Genomic DNA, 18,616 nt, shown 5'->3' with positions numbered 1-18,616 from the left:
TCCATTGTCTTCTCCTGTTCCTTCAGCTGGTGGTTATTGCTTGAGTCCCCATGGTCTAGAACAGGGCCTTTCAGACAGGAGTACCCAAAACCAGACTGACAAAGGACTTGTACTTTGAAAGCTGTGTTCCAGGAGGATCCTTTAAATCCCTACCAGACCATCTCTGGGAAGCCTTCCCTGACTACATCTTCCCCTTGCTTCTGTTCTTGCCCACTCCCATCCCCCCCAGGGGTACAAGGGAGGGTATTAAATGATTTTGATGACACCTGTATCTTCTTTAAAAAAAACAGCTTTATTGAGGTATAGCTGACACATAAAAAACAGGGTATGCTTAACATATAGGATTTGATGAATTTGGAGAGGTGTATACACTTATAAAACAATCGCCACAAACCATGGCCTCCAAAGCTTTCCTCCTGCTCCTCTACCTTTTATGGTAAGAATACTTAACACGAGACCCACTCTGACAATCTTTGAACTGAACATTATTGTTGACTCTAGGCCCAGTGTTCTACAGCAGATCTCTAGAACTTATCCGTGTAACTAAAACCTCATACCCACCAACAACTTCTGCCCCCGGCAGCCACCGAACCTGTCTGTGTTCAGCTTATTTCACTTAGCACAATGTCCTCCAGATCCACCCCGTGATGTCACAAAGAGCAGGCTTGCTTTCTTTCTTAAGACCGAGTAGTATTCCCTTTTATGCTTAGAACACGTTTTCTTTATGTACTTATCTACTGACGAGCATTTAGGTTGTTTCTGTGTCTTGGCTTGAGATCCTGATTTCACGTCTTTGAATATGTTCCCAGAAGTGGGGTTGCTGAGCTTATGATAATTCTATTTTTAATTATTTTGAGACAACTCTTTACTGTCTTCTCTAGTGTGTCTATACCATTTGACATTTCCATCAACAGGGCACAGGTTTCCATTGATCTACATCCCTACCAACACTTGTTCTCTTTTGTGTTTTGATGATGGACAATAGGCATATGAAAAGTGCTCAGTATCACTAATTATCAGGGAAATGCAAATCAGAGTCACAAGGAGACCTCACTGGTGTATCCTGACATTACATGTGTATTTTGCCTGCCTGGCTTTGAACTCTCAGTCACAGGGATTGTGGCTTTTATCTTTATCCCTAGAATCTAGTAGTGTTTATATGTGAATAATAATTTTAGAATTTTTTCCTTAAATCTAGCCTAAATATGATTTCATAAGTGCTTTAGGTAAAATAGAGCATCAAAAAAAAATTAAGCTACGTTTTGAATTCTTTTCTTTAATATTCAGTTATAGAGATATTAAACACAATTACATACTTGCTTTCATCTAAGTTAGCACAGCTATTAATCAATGAATCACAAATGTTCAGAAACAGCAAATATATCTGGAACAGATATTACTACAGACAAAAATAAATACACAAATATGATGCTAACCATATACAATATAAGCAAGCATAAAAATCTGTATACGTGCACCCACTTGATAATGGGCTATATTTAACCATGGGTAAGTTTGATTTTTCCCTAGTAATTGGAACAAATTTAACTGATTAAAATTATGATGCCATTACTAAAACACACACACACACAGACTCACTCACCAAGAGGGGAAGTTTTCCATGAAATAAGTTGAGGATAATTTAAAATTTCCCGGTTCAGTACTTTCCAAGCCATCTCAAAGGAACTTCATTAAAATATACAACTTTGGCCTCACTCCACAAGTACTCAGTGATGAGCGTTAAAATGGAAATACAAGAGACAATGGAAACTACACTTATCTGTCTCTCTCGATTGTTTGCTTCTGTATTTCCAGCATCTACAATAATGCCTAGCAATGCAGTATGCAAATAGGTCCTAGGATAAGACTTAATTAAAGATGAAGGGGTATAGGCTCGTGGAGATTATTTAGTCCAAAGGCAGTTTCTGGAATGCACAGCTTCTATAATCAGATATATGTAAAATTCTACTACTCCATTGAGGCTAAGCATTCAGTGACACCTTTAAGCTGGGAATGCCATAATATCTGAACAGGGATTAAAACGCTTTAAAATTTGGGTATGCAAAGCCCACATCATTGACGTTGCTATAGGGAATCCAGTGAAGCAGGTGAACAGAGAAGAGTTATGTATGAGAACCCTGATGATAGTCACAACTATGTCACTGTCAGATTTTGATCAATGAGATGCAATTTCCTAAATTATAAAATATGTTTGGAATAGCTGTCCTGTCTTATGTACAGAACTGTTGTCAGATTCAAATAGAGTTAAAATTTATAGGTCCTATTCTTTAATAAGAATCCATTACAAGCAAAATGTCCTTAATACAATCAGCCCTGTAAAACAGTAAATGTGGGACTGTTGCTTGGCAGGTATGGAGGTGGGGGACTTGGGCCAAAGAGTGGACAGCCTCCATGGGCAGTGCCTTCTGGGCCTGCCACGGTGCTTGAAGGACATATTTTCTTCCAGGTAAGTCCTGTCACTGGCACTGAGGCCCAGTGAGAGCCTCCTCTCTGGGCAGTCTTTGCTCTGGATCTTACCACAAGGTTCAATCTTGTGTTTTACCTACTCTCTCATCCCTTTCCTCTCACAGGTGCAACCTGAAGGGTCTCCCTGCCCACCTCTGTTCATTCTCCCCCAAATCCAAGTTCAGGAGGGGTTCCTCATCAACTGCACCTGATCTAACTTGACACCTGACTTCTCACTGACCGTGTGAAGGACAGCACCTGAGCAGTGTTTATAGGTAGCTACAGAGCTTTCCCCAGACAGCTCATTGTCTGCTGTTTGAGAGAAGAGATTGTCATTGTTATTGTTGTGTTGTTTCTTCTTGATTCTTTGCTTTTTGTTCTATTTGGCTTACTTCTGCATTAAAGCTCCAGTTTCATAAATACCTCATGGAGGCTTTGATAATATTTGAAGTCATGATATATCATTAATTTCAATAGTACCTATTTAAAAAAATCTTAACTCCACTACATGAATTTATTTATATATTGTAAGATGGGTAAGTCTGTATTTTCAAATTGTTTCTCTCTCTTTCTTTTTAAATCTAGCTTTCTGACTTGATTATAAAATCCCTCAGGGTAGGGCAGAGAATGTGCTGGGGCACATGCACTTACGTGGAGCCAGGAAAAATGGGTTACAGCCTGGGCTTGCTTCTTTCATTGAGTGTGAGCAATACCTTCCTTGAATACCTCCCTCATCTGTCTTACAAAATAGGAGGAAAATTAAATTCTCTTCATTTTTTTTAATCAGTACTGGGGTTTGAACTCAGGACTTCACACTTTGTGCTCTACCACTTGAGCCACTCCACTGGCCCTTTTTATTGTGTTGGGTATTTTGGAAATAGAATCTCAATTTTGTTGTCTGCATTGGCCTCCAACCTCAATCCTCCTGATCTCTGCTTCCTGAGTAGCTAGGACTACTGGTGTGAGCTACTGGTGCTTGGCCATCTTCTTCACTTTTGAGACCTGATCTGTGTAGTGATCTTGCCAGGAACAGAATTTCATAATTGAGACTGTTTTGCACTTCTGTCTTTTACTTTCATTCAGCTCTATGCTTGCTTTAGGGTTGGGCTGGGATCTTCTGAATTTCTTACTATGAATTTGCCAATTCCATTTGGCTTCAAATTCCTATACCCAGTCTGCTGGAGAGTGGTCCTGTGGCCATCTTACACCATAGCCAAAGCACTTCCTTTGTGCTTGTGTGGGCATTCATGAGTGCGCTACTTTCCCATGCCACGTTTCTTCTCTGTGTCGAATTTCTAGGATTACAAATAAAATAGGGCTAACATCCATCAACACCTTTATCGTAAGGAATCACCCAAAGGCAGCTCTGAAATAAAGAAAGGCAGCCCAGGGCCCTGCGGAGAGCACTGCTGTGGGATTCTCGTGTTGATCCCACACCAGCTCATGAGCACAATAACCATGTTTTTAGTTTTTACTTTAGAAGATACTTTTAAAAACCTGGTTTTTATTTTTGCAATTCATAAATATTTCCTATGTGGTTTAAGTTTTCAGAGCCATGATTCATTTACCCATTTCCATGACAGAATGTTTTCCTTTTGTAACAAGTCAAAAACAACCATCATCCCTTGAAGACACAGAAAATGAACTTTAGAAATAGATGCAAACAGCTGTAAGCCTTGAATCCACTGAACTGAAGATGAAATGAGGATGAGGCAGGCTACCACGGTGAGGGTGAGAAGTGTCTGGCGACAGGGAGTGGTTGGGTTAGGTGACATTGCTCCCTGTGGACCCCTGTTTTATCTTTCCCATCAATTAATATAATAGGAAAAGACTTGTAGTGTTCGATGATGTCTTCCACAGAATCAAACTTCTGAAATACAGAAAGAAAGTTGATGGGTTTTTTTTGTCGTTTTGCTTAGTTCTGTTTTTGGAGCTTCCTAGGTAGCTAAGATTACAGGAGTGAGCCATCAGCACCTGGCTAATCGGTGATTTTCATTTTTTTATTGTTTATTCATTTATTCATATGTGCATACATTGTTTGGGCCATCTCTCCCTGCTGCCTCCTGCCCCCTCCCTCTCCCCACCACCGCCTCGCTTCCAGGCAGAACCTGTTCTGCCCTCTTCTCCAATTTTGTTGAAGAGAAGACATAAGTGATAAGAAAGACATAGCATTTTTGCTAGCTTGAGATAAAGATAGCTATACAGAGAGATTCCTAGCATTGCTTCCATGCACATGTATGTTACAACCCACATTGGTTCATCTCTGCCAGACCTCTTCACTACTTCCCGGTCCCCTTCCCATAGTGGCCTCTGTCAGTTTAAGATTACTTTATTCTCTCCTTTACAGTGGGCACATCAAACACTTTCAAGTTTTGGGTTTCCTGCCTTTCCCTATTCCTCCTGTATGTGCTCTCCCCTTAGTGTGTGACCCATGTCCAGTGATATTACTGCATTTGTTTTAGATCTAAAGTCCACATATGAGGGAGAACGTACTAATCTGGTACGTTTTTAGCACAGTTTGTGTCTTTAGGTGAAAGTGCAGCTAGGGTGCTCTATTTTACTCAGGAAAGAGGTGAACTCATTTGATGGGCTTTGTGTTATAAAGACATGCCAGACAGTGATTTTTAAAAAAGGATGTGGCAATGAACTCTTGAAGGGAGAGTGATAAGAGCAAGGAGATGACAAGGGATAATAGACGTGCTCCTGGAGACCATAAGAAAACCCTGAGGCAGCTATTTAAATTTGGTCAAGGTCTAGTCTGTAGCTGCCCACCCTTCCCACCCTGGGTGACTCAGATGGGCTGATGACACAGCAGCCGACAGCCCTGGGCAACTCCAGTGCCTACCTGACCGTGCCTGTAACTGACCAAGTAAAATAGAGAAGAGCCAGGCTTGAAGGCAGTACACTAGTGGGAACGTCCCTTGCTCTAAGGAAATCTAGCAAATGCAGAAGGATCCATGGTGACCACAGACCACTGGTCCTTAGCCTATTTGGCTTTCCTCCCTGGGCTTCCTGGGAAGTAGTGAGGTGACTGCAGGTTCCAGTGTTTCTGGAGATGCAGATAGAGTGCCGTGGTGTTTAATGGAAAGTAAGATTATGTCTGGTTTAGGGAAGAAGGAAGTGTACTGCTCAGGGCTTCACACTGTAGGTGGTTCCAGATAAACAGACAAGGGGGGTTTAGGGATATTGGAGGTAGAGCATCCAGACAAGGACAGGTGTGACTGGAAGACTGGTGACATAGGTAACTCTGGGTGAGCTCTTAGGAGTTCCTGGGGGGGGGGCGGGGATTGGGAAGTAATAGGAAGAGCTTGCTCCTCTTGCTGCCCAGGCCTTAAGACAACTTCCACACTTCTTTGCAAGTCTGTGAGGTGAGCAGGGCATTTAGAATGTCCTTTCCTAAAGAGCTATGGGAATTGCAACTCAGAGAAGTGGACTGACTTGCTCAGAGTCATGAGCTAGGGGTCAGGGCCAGGAATAAAGCCTCATTATTTTTTTTTTTTAGACCTTTGCTCATGGCTTGTGACCTCTGGTGTGCCAAAAAAGCAGGGTGGACCATGATATGGCCTGAAGGAAGGAGGCTACTGGGAGCATGCCTTCCACTCTGATTTAGTTTTGTCTGTTCCTCCCTATGCCAGGGTTTCCAAGGTACAGACAGACTTGGATATCCCTGTAGGGATATCCAGCAGGGAATGAACTAGACAGGGGGTCTGTCCTTACAGAGAGTGCCTTAAGGAAAACAATCTCTATACAAATAGATGATTTCATTTAAGGATACATGCTGTGAAAATGACTTTTCTGAAAATTATGATGGGTGTTTATGCAAGCTTAGGGCTTGACAGCCTCACCAGGTCACCCAGCTGCTGTGAAGAATGTCCTGTTTTGGTGAAGGCAAATAAGTTAAAATCCAGAGCCCTGGCGCTGCCAAGGCCATCGCCCACCTCCTTCCTGTCATGTGGAGGACATGAGAGCAAACACACATCACACTGGGGCAAAAACGTGGGAAGGCAATGTGGAGGGATGACTTTCTGATATTAGCCAGTTCCTCTATCTACTTCATTCTTGTCCTTTTTGGTGACATAGACAACATATCTCTCTCCTCTCCTACCTAGGCACATGTGAGTTGGCTTTTTACTCCGAAGGACACCTGTAAGTGACTTGCCCTCTCTGAGTCTTTTACTGGACCTGTGGCAGAGTTTTCAAGAAGGCAACCTATGTTTCAGTCTATCTCAGTCCATTCAGGCTGCTATAATAAAATGCTATAAGCTTGGTACTTTATAAACAACAGTTTGTCACAGTTTCAGAGGCTGGGAAGTCTAAGATCAAGGCAGATTGATTGGTATCTGACAAGGGCCTACTTTCTAGTTTATAGATAGAACTTTCTCACTGTGGTCCCACATGGTGGAAAGGCTGAGAGTCTCTTTAATAACACCAGCCCCATTCGTGAGAACTCCACCCTCATGACCCAATCACCCCCAAAGGCCTCACCTTCTGATACCATCACTACTGGAATTAAGATTTCCACATATGAGGTTTTTTTGCAGGAGGGTATGAACATTTATACCATAGCACCATCCCAACTAGGTATGCAGTCTACAAGAGTTCCTACCCAGGATTAGGTAAAGTGACTTCCTCATTGTCCCATGGAGGTAGTAGTTGTTCTGCCATAGCAGAGCAGTCAGAAGTGAAGGCCCTGCAGAGTCTGAATACCTGAGCTCAAAGCCTGGCTCTCCCATCCACTAGCTGAGTGACCAGGAGCAAATTTCTTACATGTTTTGCATCTCAGTTCCTCTATCTGTGACTCATGATCGTCACAATAGGACCTGCCTCTGAGGTTCGCTGTGAGGATTAATTTGGCTGATCTGTAGACAGTATTTAGAAAAAGGCACAACTCATGTATAGCACAGTGAGTGATTGGTAGGTGTCAGACATCACTACTCCTCCATCTGTCCTTCTCTTCCTTCTTCCCTTCCTTCCAGGTTTGCCAAGAACATCACAGAAGAGCAATGTAACCATCAGAGGGGTTTATAGACTATTAATGGTCAGCCTTTAGGAGGAAAGGGACTTTCTGCATTCATTTCCAGTTGTAAACCAAGGCCAAAGTTTTCTTCATCTTGATTCACATTTACAAAACAAAATGATCTACGTAAAGAAACATTTTATACAGAGCCTTCTCCAGAACTGGCTAAAAGGAAAAATTTCCTGGTGTCAGTCTTCAGAGGGAACATACTTGCTTCCTATTTTCATTCCTGTTTCCTCAGGGTTTTCTGAAACAACTGACTCCATATTAATTGTTTTAATAATCTGCTGCATGGATGATATTTTATGTGAACTTGTAATTTTAACAAGTAATTGAAAGCAAGGCAGGTGCAATTCATCCTGTTGTCATTTCTTATTGTTGGCTTAGTAATTTGCCCACAACTGAAATATTGCCCTAAAGAGACTTTTAGAAAAGATTATAATTAAGCTTTTATTTTTGTTGTAAATTATTTTTTTCAGGGGGATAGCAAATGTCATCCTAATGTTAGATCTTAAAGTCTGTTTAAAGAGTTTGTGTTTTTCCTTGCCAGGAAAGCAAGTAAGTCTGATTATGTTCACATATGGGAGTGAGAGGGGAGGGAAAAAAGAGGGGAAGAGGAGAGACACAGAGATAGGGAGGGAGAGAAAAGCAGACAGGAGAAAGGTGAAACAAAGCTATGGGTTCGTTGTTCATCTCTGTCTCTTGGTCTTAAAAATTTAAGTTACCAAGCAAGCCTACTATAGACATTTTCCAAGCAGGGAAATGTCTGGTAATTGGCACTGCTTTCTTCTCTGAGCTTTCACAGAAAGATGGACAAACATGACTTATGGATGTTTGGTTGGCGTTAGGTGGCCGGTACAACTCTGTAGGTTTAGAGCAAGTGATTCCCTAGCAGACCTGGGTAGGCATTCTACCAGTCTTACTCTTGCTTAGGTGCCTGCACAGACAGCCACAGATGGATAGGGGGTCCTCTGGATGGCAGGGACTCTACTCTACTCCATTCTGTGTTCCCAGCATAGAGCAGAGTCTAGCATAGCACAGGCATAAAATTAATGCTTGGCCAATAAAAAAGTAATTGCTGATAGTGGGCTGAATGGTGTCTTTCCCTGATATGTCCAGTCCTAGATCCAGAATCTGTGAATATTTCCTTATTAAAAGAGTTAATATAGTTTAAATTGTAAAATATGCCATTGAGTTAAGGATCTTGAAAGGAGGAGCTTATCTTAGGTTATCCTGATAGGACCTAGAAGCAATCGTGTGCCTCCTTATGAGATAAGAAGCAGAGGGAGATTTTAACCAGAGAAAAAGGAGCGCCAATGTGACCACAGAGGCAGATGCTAGAGAAATGAGCTACAAGCCCAGAAAGCCAAGGAAGCCAACAGTCACCAGTGGCTGGGAAAGCAAGGAAGGATTCTCCCCAAAGCCTCCAGGGGCAGAGTGCCTCCCTGCTGGTAACTGGATTTTGGACTTCTGGCCTCTGGTACTGTGTGAAAATGAATTTCTCTTTTTAAGCTGCCTTTGTTGTGGTAACTTATGACAGTAACCTCAGAAAACAAAATTTAGTGGGTAATCCCCAAACCTAAAATCAGACACGAATTTGTAGCCACCCGAGTAATTAAATAACCAAAGATCTTAATTGCAGCAAAAGGAGCTTCCCAGGTTTTGTTTTAGGAGCACATGTGACTCTCTGCTCACTCTCTATGCTGGGGAGAGTGTAGACCTGCAGAGCCTTCTCTGGGGCTTGGCTGGACCTCCTCCAGCAGCCATCTTGTTACCACCTCTGCCTGGGGCTCATGGCCCTAAGGAAAGGGCTTGCAGGCAGTGCACCCAGCAGGGTATTCATGTTATCTCATCTCATGCTCGAATAACTCCCATGAGTTAGGTGCTGCTGTGTCCTCTGGGTGGTTAAATGCTGAAGTCTGCAAGATGCCTGAAAAGCACAAGAACTCAAGATTGTCCCTGAAAACCCTCCTTCTCATTATGTGTTTCCTGCGAGGTGGGTGGTGATGCTATTTATCTGCGCACAGATGGAGGAGCTAGTAGTTAGCTTGTATTCAGTCTCTCTCTCTCTCTCTCTCTCTGTCTTTAAAAAGATGTGAGATTCTTCCTCTGTGAAAGGCATGAGGGGACAGAATGCAGGAATGCTGTCTAGCCCTCACTCTTACAAGAGAGCACCGCTTCTTCCCAGGTAAAGTGGGAGATCCACCGGCAAATTGTGATTTCTCACCAGTGCCCAGCATACAGTAAGCTCCATTTGGAATACCTTGTTCTTCAATTTGCAGTGTGCAGGCCATTTTCAAGCAGACCGTTTGCATTTGATATGAGGAAGGCAAGAATTTTGCAAAGTATATCAAATATATCAAATCCCAGTGTTGCTATTTACTTAACATGCCTGTGCCTCAGTTTCCCTGACTGTTAAATGGACACATCAACAGCACCTGCCAGGATGGAACCTGTACACAGTACATACGTCTGTATGTTCCACAGATACATGAAAAGGAAACTCAGAGATTTGTATTAACACAAAAAGGAGTTTCTTTAAAAAGGCATTGAGTTCGCTAGGGGGCCTTGGTGACATTAATCATTAATGAGCTTGGAGCAGCTCATCTGGAAGCTGAAGGTGGACTCTATGGGCTGCCTCAGCTGACAACCCCTTACTTCCAATAGCTGACACTTTGATTAAATGCTATTAGGATGTAATTAGAATCACTCTGCTTCCTTTATTTTATTAGCAGATCAAAGTGTGGCATGTTAGAACTAAAGCTGTGACCTTGTTATGGGCTCAGTTTCCTCCCCAGTAAATGGGGCTGGACAATTTGTCCTTTCCAGAGCTTTTTCAAGGACCCGTGAGCAAGCAAATGAAACAGCCTCTGGTAGAGTGACTGGCACATGATAGGCCTCAAGTCGTTCATTTCCCAGATTCTCCAAGGAAAAGGAACTCTTAAACCCAAACATTTAAAAATCATATAAAGCTTTCCTTAAAATGAGAAACTATGAGCTAGAAGAAGGTGTAGAAGGTTTGGTTTAGGGTTACATTCCTTTGGGATGGTTGCCATAACTAAGAACTACAGACTGAATGCATGAGACAACAGAAATTAATCTCTTCACACTCAGGAGTTCAGAAGTCCAAGATCAAGGTTTTGGTTATTTCCTCCTAGGCTTGTCTGCTTGGCTTGCAGATGCCCTCTTCTCCCCGTCATCACGTGATCTTCCCTCTGTGTGTGTCTACTCTTCTTTTAAAGAAACCAGGTGTATTGGATGAGGGTTCACCTCCAATGACCTCATTCAACCTTGACCTCTGTAAAGATCTCCAGCACCAAATACAGGCACATTCTAAGTCCTTGTGAATTTGAGGTAGGAAGGGACAGAACTGAAGCCCTGGAGATGTTGAATGGCCATCACTAAACTACAGAAGTCAAGAGTAAGAACTTTCTCATTTGAGCAAATTAGAGCCCAGAGAAGTTAAGGAACCTGTCTAAGCTCACATCCTTAGCAAATGCTGACTTTGAATCCTTCCTTTTTTCCTTCTTTCATCAAAGAAGGGCTGGAAGAACAGGCTGTGCTTGCCCTTCCACTACTGTGTCTATGCCTTTGGCTATGGGGTTTTCTAAGCTTCAGTTCCTTACATCTGAGCTAGATCACTTCATCAGAATCACTGAGGTTAAAACGAGATAATGCAGATGGACTCAGCCTGGTACACATGTACTCAGTGGAAACTCCTCCTTTATGCTCAATTTATTTATTGTTACTGATGCATGCTTTAATGCACTCATTCTTTCACTGAGCCTCCCTCCAGCAGACGTGTACTGAAGATGGTCATTCTCTTCCTAGCACTGAACACTACGACTGAGTCCACAAATAGGGGTCACAACCCTGCATACAATGAATGCTAGCAGGCTTCAGAAGTTCCTGCAGTGGGAGCTCAGCATGGGGAGTGGAGGGGAAGGGGCATGGCCTGGGCTTCCCAGGAGCCTTCTGGGAGGCCGGATGTAGATGCTTCTCGTGGACTGAGTTTTCCCCAATGGGCAAAGCAGGATGTTGGCCTGGGGTGTCTGGTGGCCTGCAGCATCCCTTGATGTGTGCAGGGATGTTGGTAGAAAAGGCTGGAAGGGTCATATTCACCTTCCTTCTCCAGTGTGGTGTCTTTTCTCCTATTTTGTGGTTACCTTAATATGGAGACATGGCTCCAGCACCCTCCAAACTCTGCTGGGAAAGGGAAGTAGTTGGGTTACACCCACCTTGTCTCCTCTGAGTCCTGTCCCCAGTGCAAACTGCTGGTTCCTTTCTAGGAAGCGGATTTTCACGTTGTAGACTTTGTTCCCACAAAACACCACCAAAACATAGGGTTCTGCCTTGGATTTTGTGGAACAATCTCGGACCAAGAAAGTGCCATCCTGAAGCAAAAGGAGGAGACATGTCATTTCTATTATTATTATTATTATTTTTTTTTTTTTGGTATTTCGAGACAGGATCTCACTATGTAACCCAGGATGGCTTTGAATTGGTGGTCCTCCTGCCTCAGCCTCCTGAGTGCCCAGATTACAAGCATGTACTACCATGCCTGGCTCATTTGATCTTTACATAAACTTTAAGGGAAGTATCTTACTCCCATTTTATAGGTAAGGGAATTAGGGCCAAAGAACTAAAGTGAACACTGAGAGCATGACAGTCAGTAAATGCAATACCTAAAAGTCAAACACAGATTTGTACTCTTTACACACACCAGCTTCTGAACGTACGCAGTGTGAGGAATTTTCTGCAACATGTTCAGCCCAAGTGTTTAACCATAATCAAAGCCTTACTTCTCCATCACAGCCATCACCAAAGATCAGAAAGGGAGAGGGGGCCAAGACTCAGGGCCAATTTTGGGGTTTATCATCTTAAACGATGCAATGAATTTGTCAAATTAAATCTGCATTTAAATTAAATTATCTTTTATAAATGGGAAACATGTTCTGACAAAACTAATCAAACAGAAACGGAAAAGATGGAGTCATTCAACTTAGACTGGGTTTTTCTCAAGGCATCTTGGGAAGAGGCAGAAACAGGCACAAAAGGGGAGGGAAGGAAGAATTTACAGGGTGTCCCGTGATGCCAGTGGGAGGTCAGGTGACCTGTGACTCTGCCACACAGGTCCTTAAGTAGTTTCTCCAAATGGACACGTGTTCCTTTAGGGCAATTGCATCAGGCACTGATTCACTAAGAAGGGAACCCCACTGGCGTCTACCCACCACCATTGTGCCTGCTATTCTGTGCCAGCAGGGGTTAGTCATGCTGAGATCTATGGGAGGTCCTCCAGGAGAGGTGCCACCCAGCCACCCACAGTTCCCCATCCAGCTATAGAGATAGCTGAGACTTTGTGGAAAAGGCACTGAGCGCGAATATAGGCTCTGCCACTTTCTCTATTTTGTGATGGACACATTGACTTAGCCTCAGTCTCCTCATCCAAGAAATGGCATAGTTTACTTGTTTCTAATATGTTCAAGACACTTTGTTGACAACTGTGTTAGTTTCCTACTGCTGATGTAAAAACTTGCCATGAAATACGTAATTTAAAACATAAAGCTATTCTCTTGCTGTTTTGGAGGTCAGAAGAGCAACTTGGGACTCACTGGGCTAGAACCAAGAGGGGAAATCTGTTCTTGTGACTTTGCCAGTCTCTAGAGGCAACCAGAATTCCTAGTCATACTTCTCCATCAGTCTGACCTCTACTTCCATTTGCAGATCACGTCTCTGACTATGACCCTCTTGCCTCCCTCTTCTAAGGACCCTTGTAACCACACTGGGTTTTCCATGTGAGGTGACATGTTCTTATAAACTCAAGGGATTGGGACGTAGACATCTTTGGGTGTGGTGAGGGCAGGTCATGATTCTCTTTACCATAGCAACTTGCATATAATTTGTTTTTACATTAATTCTGAGAACTAAATTCTATTAAAATTTGCCAGAGACTTATCACTTATTTTCTAATTAATTAACTCATTCGTTCTATCTTTTTTCATTCAACAATGACTGTTGAAGACAGGTTTTTGAAGTTGCACGAGTCTGGAGAGACTTTTATCATTTCTAAGCACGCCTGTCTAGTTCTGTGCACTTAGCAGTCGCTCATACTTATTTGCTCTGTGATGATGGTTGTGAACTCACTTAGCCTGGTTATAAATATCTCAGTTTTTCTCCTTTTGGTTGGATCTAGTAGGGTTTGTATTTCCCCACACTCTTTCAACTTAAGTTTGCTCACATGAATTTGGTCACTGAGAGGACGTCTGAAGAGCCAGGGTGTGACGGAACAAGTACACCATGGAGATAGCACCTCCAGCTGCCTGTATTTACCCAAACAAACACTAGCTCTTTGTTTTGCTAAATGAGATCTTGGGCTTATTTGTTATTGAGGCATAACACATCATACTCTATAACTATTGCAACATTCATAATCCCTGCTCCTTTCTTAAAGGTGTGAGAAATAAAGACTCAACTGTGCCTTAGGCAGATGTTTAGTAAGGAGATGAAACTTGAAGAAGGCAGGAGGCACTGTCCAGTGGGACCTCTGTACCTGAGCTGCCACATGTAATCTTCAAATTACTTCCTTAGCATTGATTTTACTGTTTTTCATTTTAAGAATAAAGGAAACAATAGATGAATTTATTTAGAAGCTTGAGAAAGTCACATAACTGACAAGTGGCACAACCAAGTCTTAGATCTGAAAGTCTCCATTTTTAAATGCACTTCTCAATTACAACAGCCCCCGGCACTGAGAAATTCAGGGTGATGCTGGTATCACTCTATTGGAGCACACTACTTGGAGATGTAGGACAACTGTAGATAAGATGGCGATGGCCCAGTGGAAGGCTTTATTTACCTTGTTCTCCTTCATTAATGCCTTTTCTACTGCTTGGCGGCTGTATTTTCCAATGTACCACTCATTGTGCTGGACATCCTACAGTACAGAATCAATGCACAGTAGTTTAGGATCAAAGGGACGTGAGAACATGGACTAATTAGTTCAAGTTTTACTTTTGTTCCAACACTGCACAATCACAGACTAATTTCTAGAGATTCAGTTTGTAAAATTTTGCCTTTGAACCTGGAGAAACCCACTGATGCTTGGTGAAGATGCATACAGAAAAAGTAACTGCAGCTGGGATGGCTGAGGTTGATGGAGTGTGTTTGTCATCAGGAGTAGCCAAAATTTCAGGAATGAAGAAAGGCGCTCCTGCAAGGATAATAAACCCTCCATCTACCAATGCTTTCTCAGGCAGCTCCTGCAGAGGATTACAAGGTGGATGTGTATTGTTTATAAAGCCTGTGCTGCCCTGCTGTCGTAGACACAGCAGGTACTGAGACTTAGGTATAGACTGAGAGTATTTTAATTGCCTAAAGTTGTATCTAAGTAGAACTGAAATTTGAACCCTAGACTGGCTGGTGTTCCCCTTACACCACACTGCCTTATTTATATCATGATTTAAAATTCTTCCTATTATAAAAGTCACCAGAATAGGGAGAGGAACGACAATCAGACACATGTACTGTGAACCTGCAATTCCTTCTCTGGGTTCCACAGACTGTAATATTGAATCATTCAGGACCCCAAGCCATCCCTACATTGTCTCTGTGTAACCAGCATGCTGAATCATGTTAAACCGAGTTAAAGATAAATGATGGAGGTTCTGGAAGTCAAGATCTACCACATGGTTGGCAAGAATGAGGGAAATGACTTCGAGTCTTTGGTCTTTCAATTAAAGCCTTTGATCCTCCCAGGATCCTCCCATCAAAGTGATTGGCACACTGAGCTCGTGTGAACACCATCTGGCAGGTGAGAATTAGCTCAGATATAACTCTGCAGCTTCACTTCCCAACACCCTAGATCAGGACATGGGTCTGGTGACACAGAATCAGCTTCAGGGTTGGGAAAAATCCAGCCCTGTGCCTGGATCCCCTACTGGCCCGCCTCACCCTCTCTGCCTCTCCAGCTTGGCCATTCTCTTCCATCAAGATTGGAGCTAAAAACACCTTTTATGTAAGGCCCCCTTTGTAGTAAGTTTGTCCGTCTCATCCCTCAGGGCAGCTGGTGCTGGGAGGGACTAGAGACAGAATTGACTGTGCTGCTCTCTGCAAAGTCACATGATGGTGTCCCAGTACAAAGGGTCCTGGGACTACCTTCCTGCAGGAGTGTGAGCTGTCTCAGCTCCATGGTCACAGACACAGGCCTCTTGGCCAGTCTGGGGGCTTGGCTAGGCTCAGTCATTGTGCGCCATGGTGAATTCTTTGTTCAAGTTGGAAGACGCTTAGAGATGTTATAGAGCCACAGAGCTCCCCTTGTGGTCGTGAGGGGGCTGAGAGTGTAGGTGGTGCTCAAACATGGTGTTAGGTAGCTCTGATCACCAAGGGGAGGAAGCAATGTTCCCCTTTGGGTCCTCTGAGTGATTCCAGAGGAATGCTTCATCCGGGTACTGGTATGGTTTACTAGCTCTGACATTTCTAGTACCTCTTATAACAGAAGAAGAGAGACCCTCATGCTGACAGCCAGGAGCAGGCTATGGATCCTGCTAGCACATAATAGGTTCATTTTGTTTGCATTGCAATGACTTAAAAAATTGTGGTAAAATATGCATAGGGTAAAGATTCACCATTTTAACCATTGAAGTGTATAATTCAATGACATTAAGCACCTTCGTATTGCTTTGAAATTATTGTCACTAGCCATCTCCAAAAATTGTTTTATCCTCTCAAACTGAAACTCTGAACCCATCAAGCAATAAGACTGCACTACTTTCAGCTCCTTCCACAGCCCACAGAATCACCTCACCACCTTTCCACTCCTAGTTTCTATGGATTTGACTACTCTAGGAACCTTGCATAAGAGGAGGCATCCATTTTTCCTTCTGTGTCTGACTCATTTCTCTTAGCATAATGTTTTCAAGATTCATCCACTTTGTAGTATGTGTCAGAATTTTGGTCTTTACCAGAGCTGCATAAGGTTTCATTGTGTGTGTGGTGGGGGAGGGGAGCCATATCTTTTTGTTTATTCATTTTTCTCTCAGTGGGCATTTGAGTTCTTCCCACATTTGGCTATTGTAAGTAATATTGTTATGACCATGAGTGTGCAAATGTCTGTTTAAGTTTCTGCTTTTTGACCTCTTAGGGATATACCCAGAAGTGGAATGACGCAGTTACTTTTAAGGTTCCTTTCTATCCATGGTGTGGAATACTGTTTTGTTAAAAATTATTATAGTAGTGATGCAAAGTGAAAACAGAGTCAACTTATAGAATATTAGGTACATGTCAGTACTGATAGTACTTGGATATGTCACAAATTTCAAGGGTTTATGAAATAGCTGGAATCAGGGAAATTGTGGTGTAGTCTGGACTTCTCCCAGGCTTGTGAGGTGCTCTGGGCTCTGAGATGGCTTTGGTCTTGGGTAGACCTCTAGTTAGAACCCAGGGATCCCAGTGCTTATGAAGATAGCAGAGGAAGTCAGGTACACGAGAAGGGAAAATAAAGGAGTTTGTGCAGAGATTCCCCAGAGTCTAATTTAAGAGTATGAACTCACTTTTAGAATCAGGTAGAAATAACGTAAAGGCAAGAAATGAGTTTTGAGACAGTGTAGGAAATTTTGATATATCCTATACGCTCTGCTTCTGCTTCAAACCTCGCCATGCTCTCCACCAGGATGCCAAGCAACAGAAGGATATGGGATGAGACCAGAAGGGACACAGGGCATAGTGAAAGCCTTTGATAAGCACTATTTCAGGTGAGGGAAGAGTGAATAAGCTATAAGGAAAGCTTTATTCTCCCCCAATCCTTCCCTGCCATACAGGAAAATGTAAGTACATAGTGGTCTGAGAAGAACTGGTTGTGTGTTGTGTGAATGGAGCTGATTTTAGCAAAAGACCAAGAAAAATGGAGGGTAGACAGAGCACATCTGTCAGTCATTACCACTCCTCTTTCTGCCACCTCTGGGGCAGGGACCACAACCGCCAGCACACTGATGCATAAGTCCTCAAGAAATGGTCATTGGCTGTTCAGCTAACGTGAATGTGTCATATGTGAATCTTTTGCTGGAAAAAGAATTGGAATATATAATTCCTAGTTAGTCCTCCATGAGATTACTCAATGACACAAGTCTAAATACCTCCATTGTTTTGGATTAATGAACAAAACACTTTGAGGATCTGGAAATACACAAGTTAAAGAATCTGGTGAAAGAATAATATAGCATGGTCTACAATAAAATACTTTTAGAAATATTAGAACCCGATAATTTTTAGCCGGAAGGGAAAAAGTTAGCACTAATCACAATTAACCCCCTTTTGTGCATTGCTCAATGAAGCTCTGCTTGGATGTGAAATACACCCAGAAGGAGTTGGCAGAGAAGTGTCTGTTTCACCTTTTCATCCGACCTTGTGGGGAAAGGTTTTCTCTGGCTTGTGTTCTTATAGAGCAGGGCATTTTCATGAGGGTCGTAGCTGTCTGGAGACTGGCATCTCTGAGGAAAACTGGACTGCATGCTGCCTTTATGATCTGGAAGAGAAAAGTCACACTTAAATACGATCGTGTTACTGTCTCAGCCTGTCTTCCCTCGACACACAGCTGGACCCCATCACTCCTACCTATCTCTTGGTGGCCTTCTTGGTCTATACCACACATCTCACTAATGACTACCTTGCCCTCTGTATTGTTGTCTTGCTTTGGCTTCCTCTGGACCCCCTCCACAGGGTACCCAGAGTAATCTTTTAAAAATGTAATACTGACTTTGATGCTCACCCTGGCTAAAAATCTTTCCTTAATTTCCTTCCCACCTGAAAGAAAAGCTGTGGATGTTCTGTCTCTTATTTTTCCACCTTCACCCCCATCCTTCACCTATCATCCACTGTGCTCTGGCCATAAACTCTCTTTAATTTCTTAAACATGTCAAGCCCAGGAAATACTTTTAAAAGAACTTAAAAATAAGAACTTAAAAAAATTAAACAGCACTTCTTTAAAGTCTAAAAGAATGATAGGCAAACCATGGTTGTTCAGATTTGGGTGTTTAGTAGATATTTTACTAGAAATGAAGTAAGAGAGCTTGGCACTTCATGGCACACAAGGGGGCAGTGTTTACTGCAATCAGGAATTTGGACTTCACAAGTTCGAAT

At 42.7% G+C, this 18,616-nt stretch overlaps 1 protein-coding gene across 3 annotated transcripts in view; it reads right to left on the bottom strand.

The window, feature by feature from the left end:
* Positions 1 to 66: 66 nt before the first annotated feature.
* Clnk (cytokine dependent hematopoietic cell linker) overlaps positions 67 to 18,616 on the bottom strand; it is an 81,803-nt gene continuing 63,253 nt past the window's right edge. For all 3 annotated transcript variants that reach the window (XM_074042611.1, XM_074042612.1, XM_074042613.1), the window contains 4 exons: positions 17,869 to 18,002; positions 14,340 to 14,417; positions 11,722 to 11,877; positions 67 to 4,336 (listed from right to left, as the gene is read on the bottom strand). In XM_074042611.1, the coding sequence (XP_073898712.1) occupies positions 4,184 to 4,336; positions 11,722 to 11,877; positions 14,340 to 14,417; positions 17,869 to 18,002 (521 nt within the window). In that variant the 3' untranslated portion in view covers positions 67 to 4,183. The remainder of the gene's footprint in view (positions 4,337 to 11,721; positions 11,878 to 14,339; positions 14,418 to 17,868; positions 18,003 to 18,616) is intronic.

The sequence above is a fragment of the Castor canadensis genome, chromosome 9 (genome assembly GCF_047511655.1).
Source record: "Castor canadensis chromosome 9, mCasCan1.hap1v2, whole genome shotgun sequence".
Classification (NCBI taxonomy): Eukaryota; Metazoa; Chordata; class Mammalia; order Rodentia; family Castoridae; genus Castor; species Castor canadensis.
The sequence above is the reverse complement of the archived record's forward strand: the minus strand, read 5'-3'. Positions and strand labels throughout refer to the sequence as shown.